The following is a 17,502-nucleotide window of genomic DNA, read 5'->3' as shown; positions in this document are numbered from 1 at the left end:
GAATGCAGATATTGGTACAAGACCAATTGCTGGCAGCTGCCCAGATTAGTTTTGGGTGAAGAATGGTTTGCTTAAGCCTGTAGGAACAAAAGTTCAGGTGCGGGGGGAACGGGTTTCGAAACACTCCCAGCTCCATCGATAACAAGGCGACACCCAAAGAAATAGATCCAAGTCTTCATTTTTAATGATGTTTTAGGATGTATGTACAACGGGGGGAGAAGAAAGGTTAACGGATTTTATTTTTTAAAAAAGACATGGTAAATGCACTGCGATAAGAATGTTGTTTGGGGTTTTTTTACACACACAGAATATATATTTCTCTATATAATATTAACACAAGAGATATAAAATAAGTTATACCTGTCCTGGGCTCTGTCTCCCGCCGCCCCCCCCCTTTCCTCAGGTCACAGTAGAAGTTCAACAAAACGCAAAGTAACAAGGACAGTTCATCTCACTCTCGACATCAGCAAAAATGACGGGGTCAGCGAAAGAGGCGTGATTTGGACCGAGGGAAGAGGAAGACCAGCAGGAAACAGTTTGGCTCAGTCTCTCCAGTCTGAATAAGGTTCAGGACAATTAGCGTATTTTTCGCTCTATAAGACGCACCAGACCACAAGACGGATGTAGTTTATGGAGGAGGAAAACAAGGAAAAAAATATTCTGAATCTCAGAAGCCAGAACAGCAAGAGGGATCGCTGCGCAGTGAAAGCAGCAATCCCTCTTGCTGTTCTGGCTTCTGGGATAGCTGCGCAGCCTGCATTCGCTCCATAAGACGCACACACATTCCCCCTTACTTTTTAGGAGGGAAAATGTGAATCTTATAGAGCAAAAAATACGGTATTTTAGAGATGAAAATGGGAAGCAAGAGTTGGGGTGGAGGCTGTAACTGTTGGGTTAAGCGACTCCCGGGCAGGGCCATCCTTGTGTCGTGTGCCCCCAGCGTCTCTTGCCAACGGACCAGGCAAATGACGAAATGGCAGGGCATTCTACAGACTCGCCATTTTTATTGTGCACAAACACATCTGTGGTGAAACAGAAACACTGAGCAAAATTAAGTCCACCCACAGTGGAAGAAGCACTCGGAAAAATGTGCAAATCGTCCCCTTTGTTCCAAGAATAATAAATGCAGCAATAGCTTGCTCCAGCCACAAATCCTTTGGTATCTTCCCACTTCTGATGCTGCATGCAAGGAACTAAACTTGAATGATTAAAAACCAGGGGATCTGGAGCCCTCTAGGCATTGCTGGACTCCATATCTGCCATCATTCCAGTGTTCCTTCAACCGTTGGGTCCCCAGATGTTGATGGACTACAACTCCCATCGTCCATGACCGTCCGTTAACCTGGCCGTGGATGATGGACGTTGTAGTCCCAGGACATCTGGGAAGTGGGAACCCAACGGTTGAACACCAGCCTACTCTACACTGTTGACGCTTGTCCAAAAGCTCTCCAGTCTTTCAGACAAGGCTTTCGCGCCTGGGTTGAAGATACTGGAGATCAAAACTTTTGCCTGCTCTGCTATGTTCTTATGTGCAAAGCCGACCATTCTCAGATTTGCATCCTGGCAGGGCTTGCAAATCCGGTGCCGCGTTCACCAGAATGACCTTTGGAACCCAGAATTCCTAAAACATCAAGAGTCTTAACGCAACACCTTCGGCCGAGGTCTTACAAGAAAATGCAAGCAACCAGGGGAGGTTTCCTACGGCTAACACAGTCCCACTGTCCGCCTTTCGCAGAGTTATTCTGTGTACAGATTTGCACCACGTGTACTCAATAAAGATTAAGGAGACAGACAACAGGCAGGAAGACTGAACGTTGAAGACTGCTGAACATAAATACTTCAGATCCACGTGTGTCTTTGAAGCACCAGTCTCATTCAGAGGTATTTGTCATCTAAGGGTGCTCCAATACAGACGGCTCTCAGGGCTTCCAATAATTGCTCTTCCACTGAAAACTACGAGCAGAATTGCCATTGGTCACCCACATCTCAAGAGTCAAGGTTTGTGTGCATCTTGCATTCACCCAGTGGGCATGGCGGAGCCAGGTGGGCACCTCTGCCCGCTGACATTTCCCCACTGCTCACTGGCCATGCCCACCCACTCTCTTCTCCAGACATTTCAAAGCGGGTGTTCTCAGCGGCATTTTGGGCACCCTTGCTTGGTTACGGTTGTTGGGAGGGAAATCGCAAAAATAATAATTGTTAAAGCAGCTCTAGCTTTGTTTTTAAAAGGCTGCCTGTATTACAGGGTAACAACAAACCAACCTATGGTCACGTAAAGCAACCTCAATAGACACATGAGGTGTAACTGGCTGTGTTCTTAGATAAATAAGATATATTATTCATAGTATCGGGACACGGGTGGCGCTGTGGGTTAAACCACAGAGCCTAGGGCTTGCCGATCAGAAGGTTGGTGGTTCGAATCCCCGCGACGGGGTGAGCTCCCATTGCTCGGTCCCTGCTCCTGCCAACCTAGCAGTTCGAAAGCACGTAAAACTGCAAGTAGATCAATAGGTACCGCTCCGGCGGGAAGGTAAACAGCGTTTCTGTGCGCTGCTCTGGTTTGCCAGAAGCGGCTTAGTCATGCTGGCCACATGACCCGGAAGCTGTATGCCAGCTCCCTCGGCCAATAAAGCGAGATGAGCGCCGCAACCCCAGAGTCGGTCAGGACTGGACCTAATGGTCAGGGGTCCTTTTATTTATAGCATCAAATTGTAGATTTCAGCAAAAGTAACTCATACCTGTCTGTAAAATGTGTGAGATCATGTTATTGTATTTATTTGCATTACTTAGAGCTTTAACTACTGATGAAGCCCAGGACGGCAAAACAAAACCAATATTCCAGAAATCCTTGTCTTAGACTTTGTGAAAGGATTTTGTGGATCTGTAACAACCTTTCAGAGTGCCTGGCGTGCTCTGGTCCATGGGGTCACGAAGAGTCGGACACGACTAAACGACTAAACAACAACAATATTTCATGTGGATGGTTTGGACTTTATGAACAGGCAGGTGGAATGGACACCATTAAACAGATGGACCTTATGCATGAACTGACTATAGAATGATCCGATCCAATGGGTCTTCTGCTTTGGTCGTTGGTTTAACTTTATGAGTTACTTCTGTTGAAATTTACAATTTGATACTATGAATAGTATATCTTATTTATCTAAGAACACAGCCAGTTACGTCTCACGTATTACAGGGTAAGCAAACTGCATCTAAACTGATTTCTGAGTGAACGACTGAGATGCAGGTTGCAAGGATTTCGCCAGAGAATGCCCAGCTCTCAATTTCAAGAGTAGATCTCATCTAGACAACCCAAGCCAACCAGTTCCAGAATTCAGCCTGGTAAGTTTCACAGCCCAGCTAGGAAATATACCAGCTTGATCTTCATTGCTTCTTAGCTACATTGATTTTCCATAGTGCAATTGCAACCCCCCCCCCCCAAAAAAAAATATATATCTATTTAAGGAGTGCCTACAGCACAGGTTTAGAGGACTAACTTTACAGTGCTTACTCGGAAGTAAGCCCTGCCACTTTCAATGCAGCCTACTAATTATTAGCTAAACTGAAGGTGGAAGAATCTTCAGTTCAGGAAGCGGTTAATGAAGGGGACAAGAGTTTCGGTGAAAGACAGGAAATGGCTCTGGAACAGGAAATGCACAGCAGACCAATAGAAAAAGGAGGTGGGGCTCTCCAACGTGTCATCCATCTCCTCACCACCCCTACTGCAGCGAGATCTCCACCCCCTGCAAAGGAGATTGCATTGCTATTCTGCTCTTAATGGATTTTCTGTGGGGAAAACCAGACCGAAAAAGAAATGGGAAAATGTGGCAGGTTTTCAATCTGCCCATAAGATGGGCAATTGCACATGAGAAGCCGCCTTTGGAAGCACCGAAAGGGCCTTGGATTGGGACCCGCAGGCGATTCTGATACTTTACTCGAAAGCGTTAGGGCCAAACTCAACAGGAACATCCGACAGTGAATAATGACATAAGCTCAACCCCAATCACAGCCTACTAAGGATTCATTCATTCACACCACTTTGTTCTTATTAAGACATTATCGTCAGGAAGCCAGGAGGTCACCAGGGAAGAGTTAATTGCATACTGGGGTGAGAACGGAGTACTGAACGTTTTACGGCAGGCATGGGAAACCTTTGGCCCTCCAGATGTTGCTGCACCAGAGTCCAGTGTCCGGTTCTGGGTGCCAGAGTTTAAGAAGGATACTGACAAGATGGGGCAGGGGTCAGCAAAAAATTTTTAGCCGTGGGCTGGTCCACTGTTCCTCAGACCTTGTGGCTGGCCGGAGAAGCGTCACTCCCAAAGGCCTCTCTTCTTGGAATAACAGGCCCGGAATTGCCCAAGAAAGATGTTAGATTGTTTTTGTTTGCCACAACTGCTGCTAGAATTTTGTTAGCCAAGAACTGGAAAACACAAGAAGTCCCAACAGTGGAGGAATGGCAGATGAAGATGATGGACTTTTCGGAGCTAGCCGACCTGACCGGAAGAGTCCGCGACCAGAAGGAGGAGGAGTACCAGGAGGAATGGATGAAATTCAAAGACTACAGTGGTACCTTGGGTTACATACGCTTCAGGTTACAGACTCCACTAACCCAGAATTATTACCTCGGGTTAAGAACTTTGCTTCAGGATGAGAACAGAAATCGTGCTCTGGCGGCGTGGCAGCAGCAAGAGGTCCCATTAGATAAAGTGGTGCTTCAGGTTAAGAACAGTTTCAGGTTAAGAATGGACCTCCGGAACGAATTAAGTATGTAACCAGAGGTACCACTGTATTTAGTTAAATATGTTAAGATAACTTAATTGGAAAAAATTGCAAATATCAGATAGGCTTAGGATTTAAATATGTATTGTTAGAGAATAACATGTTTAAAGTTAAAATGAAAAGAAAGAAAGATGCTAAGTGATTAAGTTAATTTTATGAGAAAATTGGTTTTGGAAAGCTGTTACAATGATATACACTGAAATTCAGCCAGGGGGATTTGAGGAAGTCACTTAACAATGTTACTAAGATTGGATTAAGTACAATTAAGATGTATGTTTGTTTGAAATTTTTTTGGGGAAAAAAGAGAAGCGTCACTGGTAGGGGGAGCTGGAAGAAGGGGCGAGGGGGGCAAACAGTTCTCCTCCTCACCCCCCACCTCCAGCCCCAGCCGCTGCGCTTACCTCCCAGGGGCTGCCGCCGCTGCTTCTCGTGAGTAGGCCGAGTGAGCTCTCTGGCCCACAGGAGCATTAGGGCGGCGGTGGCGGGGGGAAGATGAGCGGCGCGAAAGGGCTGGCTCCGGAGAGGGGCTGCTTAAAATGGCACTCAGCCAGCTCCCTTACTCCTCTAGGCAGGGCAGGGAGAAACCGGGAGGAGGGAGGGAGGGAGGGAGGAGGAGCGGTGTTGGGGGGGGGGGATGGAATGGTGCAGCCCGAACAAACAGAATCCCCACGCCGATCCACGGACAGTTCGTGGGCCGGATCCTGAAGGCAACTGGGCCTGATCCAGCCCGCAGGCCTTAGTTTGCCGACCCCTGAGCTGGAGCATGTGGAGAGGATAATCAAGGGACTGGAAGCCATGCCTGATGAGGAACGGTTGAAGGAGGTGGGGACGTTTAGCCTGGAAAAGAAGAGATATGAGAGCCATCTTCAAATATCTCAAGGGCTGTCCCATGGAAGAGGGAGCAAGCTTGTTTTCTGATGCTCCTGAGATCAGGACCCGAAACGATGGATTCAAATTACGAGGAGATTCCGACTAAACATCAGGAAGAAATTTCTGACAGTAAGAGCTGTTCTATAGTGGAATGGACTCCCTCAGAAAGTGCTGGGCTGTCCTTCACTGGAGACTCTGAAACAGAGTTTGGACGGTCATCTGTCAGGAATGCTTTAGCTACGATTCCTCTCTTCCAACTCCACAATTCTATGATTCCAACTGCAACTCCCACCATCCCTGGTGGCTGGCCACGCTCGCTGCTGGGGGTTGTAGTTTAATAAACACACAAGACGTAACCGGCTGTACATTTGAAAAAACAATATATACTATTCATTGTATTGAATTGTAGATTTCAACAGAAGTAGCTCATAAAGTTCAACGAAAAAAGTAGAAGCTTCATCAGTAGTACAAACTCTAGGTAATGCAAATAAATACAACATCGCAATCTCACACATTTTTACAGCAAAAATAATATAAAAACCGTCAACAACTGTACATACCACATATGATATCACAGGACAGTGGATCTTATAGCATAGTACTTTAGATCTGATATTTGATTACATTTTTGTATGAGGTGCATTACTGTTTATAAGTATAACATCTGAGTATAGATTAAGTTTGTTTTACTCCTGCGGTGCCATATGGGTCACTTTAAGAAAGTAATTTTTGTATCTGTTGATTGCCAACACCTGTTACTCGAGTCAGTATTGTGCTTGTCCATATACCTGTGTAAAAGTTGCTGTTTACAGCAGCTACTACTATGCTATAAGATCCACTGTCCTGTGATATCATGTATGCTATGGACGGCCTAGGATGGCAAAACAAGGCTAATATTCCGGAAATCCTTGTCTTAGACTCCGTGAAAGGATTCTGTGGAACTGCAACAACCTTTTGTGTGGATTGTTGGACTCTATGAACAAACAGGTGGAATAGACACTTTCACATATATGGACCTTATGCATAAACTGATTAGAGAATGAACTGATCCACTGGGTCTTCTACTTTTTTCTCGTTGAAATTTATGAGCTACTTCTGTTGAAATCTACAATTCAATACAATGAATAGTACTGTATTTTTCGCTCTGTAAGACGCACCAGACCACAAGACGAACCTAGTTTTTGGAGGAGGAAAACAAGAAAAAAAATATTCTGAATTTCAGAAGCCAGAACAGCTAGAGGGATCACTGCGCAGTGAAAGCAGCAATCCCTCTTGCTGTTCTGGCTTCTGGGATAGCTGCGCAGCCTGCATTCGCTCCATAAGAAACACACACATTCCCCCTCACTTTTTAGGAGGGAAAAAGTGAGTCTTATAGAGCAAAAAATACGGTATATATTATGTTATCAAACGTACAGCCGGTTATGTCTTGTGTGTTTATTGAATATGTTTCACATGACCAGGGGGTTGCAGTTCGACGACATCTGGAAGGCCAAAGGTTCCTCACGCCTGCTCCAAAATATTGCACCAGGTTCCTCAACACGCCTGGACATTATTGGAAGCCAGAAGACAGCTCCGCATCTCAATTAGGTATATTTGATTTACCCACCCACCCAACACCCCACAATTCCTTCCCGCCACCCTCTCACTCTGTCAGTTTCCTCTTCGACGGAGGGATGAGGTGAGACGGGAGCTCATTGGGCAACTCATGGCCTTCCAACTTGACTTTGATGAGGTGGTTGGCCAAAGCAAACTCCTCGTCGTCAAGCATCCCGTCTTTGTCGATGTCCGACAGTTTCCAGATCTTGCCCAAGACAGTGTTCGGCAGCTTGGACCTCACCATCTCCTTCTTCGCGTTGGCGCCAGTGATCTTCCCGTCGACCGGCGAAAGCGTGTAGAAGATCTCGTCGTACATGGGCTTGTCCCTGGCCACCACCCAGTTGGCGTCGTCGATCCCTTCGCCGGCGCCCTCGCCGTAGCCGTGCCCAAAGGGGCCGTGAAGGGTGCCCTCGAAGGCGCCCCCTTTCACCATCTGAACGGGCCGCTGGGACTCCTCCTGGCGTACCAGAACCATCAGCTGGGCGATGTCACTGGCTAGCATATCCTCAACGGCATCCAGCAGTTTGCTCTTCAAGGGCTGGAACTTACTGAAGTCTTGGCCCTGTAGCTGCTCCTGAAAGACAGAGCGATGGGCAATTCAGTGTAAAGAGATGGGACCGCAATACCTTTTGCTGGGTCGGGACGATATGGGATTGGGGGGCAACTCCCATCTCCTGCGGGGCGCAATTAGTGCCAGCACCGTCCATTAAGAGTTTGGGTGTAATCTTCGACACCTCCCTTTCCATGGAGGAGCAGATTACAGCTATAACAAAGGCGGCATTTTTTCATCTACGCCAAGCTAAGCAGTTGGCTCCTTGCCTCTCTCGCCCTGACCTGGCCGTGTGATCCACGCGACGGTCACCTCCAGACTGGATTATTGCAACTCGCTCTACGTGGGGCTGCCCTTGAGACTGACCCGGAAACTCCAGCGGGTGCAGAATGCCGCTGCGAGACTCCTTACGGGGTCCTCGCCGCAGGATCACATTCACCCGGTGCTCTACCAGCTGCACTGGCTCCCGGTGGAGTACAGGATCAGGTTCAAGGTGCTGGTTTTAATCTTTAAAGCCCTATATGGCCTAGGACCCTCGTACCTACGGGACTGCCTCTCCCGGTATGTCCCACAGAGGACCTCAAATAAGAACATCTTGGAGATCCCGGGCCACAAGGAGGTTAGGCTGGCCTCAAACAGAGCCAGGGCTTTTTCAGCTGTGGCCCCGACCTGGTGGAACGCTCTGTCCCAAAAGACCAGGGCCCTGTGGGACTTGACATCTTTCCGCAGGGCCTGCAAGACAGAGCTGTTCCACCAGGCCTTTGGCCAAGGCAGTCTGACCCCCTCTCTCCTTCTGTAATCTAGCCCAATGGTTGCCATTAATTTGACTCTGAATTGATTTTACAAGGTATTTCAATTAACTGTGATTTTATGTAAACTGTGCTATTTTTACTATTGTTAGCCGCATTGGCTGGGGAGGGTGGGATATAAATAACATTTTATTATTATTATTTATTGTAACCAAGCCTCCTGAGAAGTAGCTCTCAAACGTTTTCCCTTCGGAATAAAAATTCACCATACTGATTTTAAAATTGGCAAGAAAAAATTTGGTTGGGGGGGAGAAACAACTCCTAGCAGTGCTTGGTTTTGAAAATATACCTATCCATACCTGGAAGATTTAATGAGAGGTGTGAACTGGCTTTTGCAGCGTAATCTCAATTCTATTAGGTCTGACTTGAGACAAACTAACTGTCATCCCCTCATCAGCACAAAGGAGGCTCTCTCCTTTCTGATATTTCCTATTTGTCAGAGTTGGAAATCCCTTTTCACGACAATATGTTGCAGAGAAGCACAGAAGAATGGCCAACGCTCTTGAAGAGAGGCCTGGATACTAGTTCTGGTTGTAAAGGGAAAGGGAGCCCTGATCATTAGGTCCAGTCACGGATGACTCTGGGGTTGTGGCGCTCATCTCGCTTTACTGGCCGAGGGAGCCGGCGTACAGCTTCCGGGTCATGTGGCCAGCATGACTAAGCCGCTTCTGGCGAACCAGAGCAGCGCACGGAAACGCCGTTTACTTTCCCGCCGGAGCGGTACCTATTTATCTACTTGCACTTTGACGTGCTTTCGAACTGCTAGGTTGGCAGGAGCAAGGACTGAGGAACAGGAGCTCAAGCCGTCACGGGGATTCGAACCGCTGACCTTCTGATCGGCAAGTCCTAGGCTCTGTGGTTTAACCTACAGCGCCACCCGCGTCCTTCAGATGTAAAGGATAAAGGTAAAGGGACCCCTGAACGCTAGGTCTAGTCACAGATGACTCTGTGGTTACGGCACTCATCTCGTCATGTGGCCAGCATGACTAATCTCGCTTTACTGGCTGAGGGAGCCGGTATACAGCTTCCGGGTTATGTGGCCAGCATGACTAATCTCGCTTCTGGTGAACCAGAGCAGTGCACGGAAACACTGTTTACCTCCCCGCTGGAGCGGTACCTATTTATCTACTTGCACTTTGACGTGCTTTCGAACTGCTAGGTTGGCAGGAGCAAGGACTGAGGAACGGGAGCTCAAGCCTTCGCGGGGATTCGAACCGCTGACCTTCTGATCGGCAAGTCCTAGGCTTTGTGGTTTAACCCACAGCGCCACCTGCGTCCCAGTTCTGGTTGAGTATCCCCCAAAATTATTTTGATACTATACTACACTGAAACGTTTTAACGCTTCTTTGATTGTCCTTGAATCTTCCTGCCACAATTGCCATCACATCCGACCACACCACTGTGATGTGCCACACCCTTTGAGAACAACGGCCTTATGAGGAATGGTCGAGGGAGCTGGGTACGTTTAGCCTAGAAGAGGAAACTGGGAGGTGAAAGGATAGCCATCTTCAAATATCTGGTGGGCTGTCGATGGAGTTGACTTTTAACGCCCTAAATGTCTTTGGCCCATTAAACCTGAAGGAGCGTCTCCACCCCCATCGTTCTGCCCAGACAATGAGGTCCAGTGCCGAGGGCCTTCTGGCGGTTCCCTCCCTGCGAGAAGTGAAGTTACAGGGCCTTCTCGGTGGTGGCGCCCACCCTGTGGAACGCCCTCCCAGCAGATGCCAAGATGAATAACTACACAACTTTTAGAAGACTTCTGAAGGCAGCCCTGTATCGGGAAGCTTTTAACATATGACATATTGCTGCGTTTTTATTATGTCGGAAGCTGCCCAGAGAGGCTGGGGAAACCCTGTCAGATGGGTGGGGTATGAAATATAATTCTGATTACGACGGCGGATTAAAATTACAAGAAAGGCGATTCCAGCTCAAGGTTAGGAAGAATTACCTGACAGCAATAGCCGTTTGACAGAAGGATGGGACTTCCACCAATGGACTCTCTTTCCTTGGAGATTTTAAAGCAGAGGTGGGAGGGCCAACTATCACAGATGCTTCAGTTGAGATTCCTGCATTGCGGGGGGCTGGACTAGAGGACCTTAGGGGTCCCCAATTTTGAACTCTACAATTCTATGATTAATCTGAAATTTAGAAGGCAGGCTGTTCTCCCCACCCCACCCCCAGAAAAATAATCTGAACTGAAAATGAGATTTAACTTCTGGGTGGAAGCATTCCTTCCAAACCGGAACGTTCTAGCCAAGGTGGGCAGCAAAGTTCATCTTTGCCTCAGACCTCCCGCTGTGTAAATGAAACTGAGGAGTTTTCCGTCCCGGTTCTCAGATGCGCTTTGTTTTTCCTGGCACTCACCTGCATCTTCTTCAGATTGGGAAAGTCTCCCGGCGAAATCTGATGCTCCCGCTCGATGCGCCCGTAGATCTCGCCCAAATTGTTCACGAGCTCTTTCTTCTTGTTGTCTTTCCCAAACACCGAGGGCATTTCCTTCTTAAGGGAGCTAATGATGTAGGCATGGACCTAAGGACATCACAGAAGGGAGGTGTAAATACTTTGCGACTGCCATAAACCTTAGGGAACAAGCTGTGCTACCAAAATGATTTAGGTTCTAAATGATAATTTTAGGTTATATTTAGTGACCAATATTTAATATATTTTTTAAACTGCCGCTATATCTGAATTGTCTCTGTTATACCCAATTGCAGTTCGATGTATCCCTGTTGTGTTTTATGAAGTGACCTGGAACTGGTCTGTGACCGTAATAATAAAGTTGTTGTTCTTCTAAATATTTTGTGTTTTTTTTTAAACAACAACAACACCTCATTCTCCATCCCTCCTGCCCAAATATTCTCCTCTATTTCTGCAAAGAGCTCAAGGTGATTACCCCTTTCCCATTTAATCCCAATGACCCTACGAGGTAGATTCATAGCTGTCATTTTCAGATTTGAAAATAAGGGATCAGCAGCCAAAATAAGAGATTTTCTGGGCACAGGTATGTTCAACTTCTGAGCCCCTCCGAGCCAAAGGCAGAAAGCCCAGCCAGCAGCCAAATGAAGCCTCATCAATAAGGGACAGCAGCAGGACATGGCGCTGGGATAAGGGACTGTCCCACCAAATAAGGGACACTTGACAGCTATGGGTAGATTAGGCTAAGAGGCAGCAGCTCACCCAATGAGCTTCACAGCCGAGTCAGGATTTGTCTCTTGTCTCCCAGGTCCTAGTCTGGCTCTCTAGCCCAGTTTTTCCTCAAACCTGGGTCCCTGAGAATCTCAGGTATGTTGAGCATCTTCCCGAAACCATCTTTTTTTGGGACTGATGGGATCTGTGATCCAAAATATCTGGAAGCCCTCAGGTTAGCGAAGGCTGCACTACGTCACACTGGTTCTCAGGTAGACACAGTTGGATTTTGCTTTATTTTGCAGGTTTCTGAGCAGGACGCAGGACGAAACAGATGCCTTGCAACACTCCGTTTCAAAATACTTTTTCCGTCGTGACATTTCTTGGGTGCTTTGAGCGCAGCACAGTCCCTTAGGTCAAGCTATCCTCAGTCTCATGATGAGGACAAACAGAAAAAAGGGGTAGAAAGCAGCCTTTAACTGCAAAATTACAGCGGTACCTCGGTTTTTGAACGTCTCCGTTGACGAATGTTCCGGAACTCGAACGCCGAAAACCCGGAAGTAAACGCTTCTGTTTTTGAACGCGCCTTGGAAGTTGAACGGCTTCCACCGAGGTACCACTGAATTCTTCTCAATTTTCTCTGTAAATTTGCAGGCCCTTTGCGCCTTGGTTTTCGAACGATTTGGAAACTGAATGGTCTTACGTTCGAAAACCGAGGTTCCTCTGTATAACAAGAGCCAGTGTGATGTGGCGCTTAGAGGAGGCCTTTCTCAAATGTGGGTCTCCAGCTGCTGCCGGACTACAACTCCCATCACCCCTGACCACTCGAAGCTAGGGAAGATGGGAGTTGTAGTCCAACAGCAGCCGGGGGACCCAAGTTTGAGGAAAGCTGGGCTAATCGCTGGGACTGACCAGGTGTGCAGAGAAAAGCTTTCTTTGTACACCTGCTCCCGGAAATCCCTTCAGGATTGAAAAACATCTTCATGTACGCAACAACGGCCGCGAGAGTTCTGGTAGCGCAAGGATGGAAGACTGAAGAAACCCCAACGAAAGAATCATGGCAAGAAAAATTGACTGACTATGCAGAACTGTCAAAACTGACATACAAGTCAAGGATAACTGTGACTTTAAGGATGAATGGGAACCCTTTACAAAGTATCTGAAGACGCAACAAAGCGAACTGGACTCCTTGGCAGGTTTTGAATAAACATTCACAAACCTTTTATTGATAATAATCAGCTAAATAGTTTGAGGATCTATACAACTGTGTAACATGCAGAAAACAGCATTCTTAGAGAAACCAAAGACTGGAAACTGACGGAAGTCGGGGGGTGGGGGTGGGTGGGTTTTTTTGGGGGGGGGATGAAGGAAAAATATATATATGCCGTATATATATATATTAAAAGGTTAGTGTATTAACAGTCCATTATTGACAGAACTCTCACCGCTATTAAAAAAACAAAACCAGTATTTTGAAATCATTATTGTGGTGTGACCAGATTTGGGGGGGGGGGATAAGTTTTTGGATAATAAGTAGTTATAATTTTGAATATTATTTTTTTTAAAAAAAGGAATAGGCCACTGGGGAGAGAGACAGACAGACAGACAGACAGATAGACATTCACCTTGGCTAGCCTCGCCCGCTTAATGAGGTCGTTCAGTTTCCGAAGGGCTGCGTTTCGGGGCAGGCTTTGGATATCCCTGAAGAGGTCCTGTTCCTCGGCTTCAAAGAGCTTGCGGTTATCGGGGATGAGGAGCGGGTGAGACCAGAAGGAGCCGATGTAGACCCTGATCACCTCGGGCGTGTTGACGATCTTCCCCAGCGACCACATGAGCGCCCCGTAGACCCTCATCAGCTGCTGGGTCTCGATTTGGTCGGCCTTGTTGAGCACCACCCTCATCTTGTCCTCGTGGTTCTTCAGGGCTTTGATGACCTCGGAGAACTCGTCCGAGATGTCCAGCTTGTGGGCGTCGAAGAGGAGGATGATGCGGTCCACCCGCTCGGCAAACCACTCCAGGACGGCAGCAAAGTCGTAGCCTACGTCAGGGAAGGAGAGAGGGAAGTCCCGTCAGAACACCAGGGATGGCTCCGTTGGTTGTGGAGCTCAAAACCCATCCATGTAATAAGGGGCAGCTACATATTCCTACGGGGACGCGGGTGGCGCTGTGGGTTAAACCACAGAGCCTAGGACTTGCCGATCAGAAGGCCGGTGGTTCGAATCCCCACGACAGGGTGAGCTCCCGTTGCTCGGTCCCTGTTCCTGCCAACCTAGCAGTTCGAAAGCATGTCAAAGTGCAAGTAGATAAATAGGTACCACTCTGGCGGGAAGGTAAACGGTGTTTCCGTGCGCTGCTCTGGTTTGCCAGAAGTGGCTTAGTCATGCTGGCCACGTGACCCGGAAGCTGTACGCCGGCTCCCTTGGCCAGTAAAGCGAGATGAGCACCGCCACCCCAGAGTCGGCCACGACTGGACCTAATGGTCAGGGGTCCCTTTACCTTTACCTTACATATTCCTACATTGCAGGGGGTTGAACTAGAAAGACCTACAGTGTCTCCCAGTACGTTTCCAAGCACAATTCAAAGTATTGGTGCTGACCTTTAAAGCCCTGAACGGCCTCAGCCTGAAGGAGTGTCTCCACCCCCATCGTTCTGCCCGGACACTGAGGTTCAGCTCCAAGGGCCTTCTGGCGGTTCCCTTGCTGCGAGAAGCCAAGTTACAGAGAACCAGGCAGAGGGCCTTCTCGGTGGTGGCACCCACCCTGTGGAACGCTCTCCCACCAGATGTCGAAGAGAAAAACTACAAGATTTTTAGAAGACATCTGAAGGCAGCCCTGTTTGGGGAAGTTTTTAATGTTTAATTAATGTCCCACAGAGGACCTTACGGTCTTCAAACAAAAACATCTTGGAGGTCCCGGGCCACAGGGAAGAAGAAGACCAAAGTTTGGATTTGATATCCCCCTTTATCACTACCCGAAGGAGTCTCAAAGCGGCTAACATTCTCCTTTCCCTTCCTCCCCCACAACAAACACTCGGTGAGGTGAGTGGGGCTGAGAGACTTCAGAGAAGCGTGACTGGCCCAAGGTCACCCAGCAGCTGCATGTGGAGGAGCGGAGACACGAACCCGGTTCCCCAGATTACGAGACTACCGTTCCAAAACCGAAGCACGCTCTCCCATAGAAAGCAATGCAAAATGGATTAATCCGTTCCAGACTTTTAAAAATGACCCCGAAAATAGCAATTTAACATGAATTTTACTATCTAACGAGAACATTGATCCATAAAATGAAAGCAGTAAACAACGTACTGCAGTCACACAATCAATCAGTGGCTGAACTGGGTTCCACACAAAAAGGGAAAAAAAGAGCCACAAAAACTCAAAATAAATAGCAAAAATAGACAGGCCGCAGCGCAACACTTAAAACTAAAGTGTGGTACTCAAATTGGAGGTGTTAACACTCAAAAAGGAGCACATTCGGCTTCTGAAAAAGTCTGCAAACTAGAACACTTACTTCTGGGTTTGCAGTGTTTGGGTTCCAAGTTGTTTGAGCACCAAGGTGTTTGAGAACCAAGGTACCACTGTATATAAAGGTGCAAAATTATGAATGTCCCGCCTAGCCAGGAACTGCGGCTCCAGGGCGAGAGCTGCTTCTTATTTCTCCAAAGGAAAAACTTAAGAAACAGCAGAAAAGGACACAGCGGGAATACTCTGGCTGCAGCAAATCCCAAAGGAAAATTGCACAAGCGGCTTTTCACAGCCTTACATCTGCCCTGCTTTTCTCAGCCAAAGGGAAAAGAGATGCTTGCATGTCAGGCTTCCAGAACTAACAATTGCATTAAGACAAAGCAGCACAGGGCATGTCCCGGGTTCGAGTCTCGCTCAAGGGCTCGTTGTACGACCCAGATTCAGATCTCTCTACGTTGCTGCACAGGAGGGAATGATTTTGGCTCAATCGCTGCAGCTGGATACATATGGAATAAGAAGAACTGTAGAGTTGGAAGAGGCCCCGTAAAAATCATTCCAAAAAGAACTGGAATGATTATGCTTCGGGATTCTGAACGATTTATTAAGAAAGGGAAATTAAGTCTCTCTCTCTCTCTCCAAAATATTCCAGTCTTGACCCCCAATAATTTATTGGTTTTGCAACCATACCAGGTCCGTCAACAATTTCAGATTTTCTCATTTCTTTGTATAGCGACGCTTAAAAGGCAAACTTGCTAAAAGTGATCTCAGCGTTGGCACCTGCCGCTGATCAAACAAGCTTCTTGGAAAGATTTTCTGGCAAGGCTAAATCAGCGCTTAGCAAAAGCACCACTCCCATTCTTAATTGTTCCAAGAACTGACCGTTTAAATGGTTTACATAAGGAGATGGACAATGTGTATTGCAGCGGTTCTCAACCTGCAGGTCCCCAGATGTTGTTGGACTACAACGCCCATCATCCCTGAGCTCTGGGCCTTGCTAGCTAGGGGTGATGGGAGTTGTAGTCCAACAACATCTGGGGATCCACAGGTTGAGAAAGGCTGCTGAGCAGGAACAATACTAACATTAAAGGTAAAGGTTAAGGGACCCCTGACCATTAGGTCCAGTCGTGGCCGACTCTGGGGTTGCGGCGCTCATCTCGCTTTACTGGCCGAGGGAGCCAGCGTGCAGCTTCCGGGTCGTGTGGCCAGCATGACTAAGCCGCTTCTGGCGAACCAGAGCAGCGCACAGAAACGCTGTTTACCTTCCCGCTGGAGTGGTACCTATTTATCTACTTGCACTTTGACGTGCTTTCGAACTGCTAGGTTGGCAGGAACTGGGACCGAACAACGGGAGCTCACCCCGTCGCGGGGATTCGAACCGCCGACCTTCTGATCGGCAAGTCCTAGGCTCTGTGGTTTAACCCACAGCGCCACCCGCGTCCCTAGCAAACTAACATTAAGACTCACTAACTCAGGTCTTTGTCAACCTGGTGCCCTCCAGGTGTTTTACGACTACTGCTGCCATTAGTCCCCCCCCCAGCCAGAACTGAGCTTTTCTGCTGCTAGCTGCACCCGAGATCTCCTCCACAGTCATTTAGTGAGTAAGCACCTGAGCATGTGCAGAGTGCTCACCCCCCCACGCCCGCACAGCAGAATTTGCTGTTGCCATAATGACAAAGATGGCATGTGTGATGCAGCCGAAATTTCAGCCCTTGAGAGCAGAGAGAGAAGAAAGAAGAAACAAATGGAAAATAAACACCTCACACAGGAAATTTTATAGGATGCAGGCTCCTCTTGCAGAAATAAAATTCATTAAATGTGTAATTACAAACGAAAGTCAAGAAACCAGTGGCTGCTGAATGAAGGAGCAAGATCAGAACTGTTGTAATCGGATTAATCAAGATTACGGAAGCAGAAAGAAATAAGAATTTGGCACCCTGAAATCCAGCACACAGGAACTCACCTAAAATAGTTTAATTTGGACTTTTAATAACTGGCTCTTTTAATTGTATTGTAAGTCAGTATTGTGATAATGTGGCTTTTATTAGATTACTGTAATTGATGTGAAAGAGGAGAGCGCAAAATATGGCTTGAAGCTCATCATCAAAAAAACGAAGATCATGACCACTGGGCCCATCACCTCCTGGCAAATAGAAGGGGAAGAAATGGAGGCAGTAAGAGATTTTACTTTATTGGGCTCCATGATCACTGCAGATGGTGACAGCAGTCACAAAATTAAAAGACGCCTGCTTCTTGGGAGAAAAGCAATGACTAACCTAGACAGCATCTTAAAAAGCAGAGACATCACC

General features: G+C 47.4%; 1 protein-coding gene across 1 annotated transcript in view; it reads right to left on the bottom strand.

Moving 5' to 3' along the window:
- Positions 1-6,799: 6,799 nt before the first annotated feature.
- LOC310827775 (EH domain-containing protein 3) overlaps positions 6,800-17,502 on the bottom strand; it is a 31,935-nt gene continuing 21,232 nt past the window's right edge. Inside the window, exons 4-6 of the mRNA XM_083704208.1 lie at positions 13,359-13,771; positions 10,972-11,136; positions 6,800-7,822 (exon numbers count right to left, since the gene is read on the bottom strand). Of these exons, the coding sequence (XP_083560334.1) occupies positions 7,295-7,822; positions 10,972-11,136; positions 13,359-13,771 (1,106 nt within the window). The 3' untranslated portion in view covers positions 6,800-7,294. The remainder of the gene's footprint in view (positions 7,823-10,971; positions 11,137-13,358; positions 13,772-17,502) is intronic.

This window comes from Podarcis gaigeae (assembly GCF_964106915.1).
Source record: "Podarcis gaigeae genome assembly, chromosome: 12".
NCBI classification, from domain to species: Eukaryota; Metazoa; Chordata; class Lepidosauria; order Squamata; family Lacertidae; genus Podarcis; species Podarcis gaigeae.
This window is presented reverse-complemented; position numbering and strand designations above follow the sequence as displayed.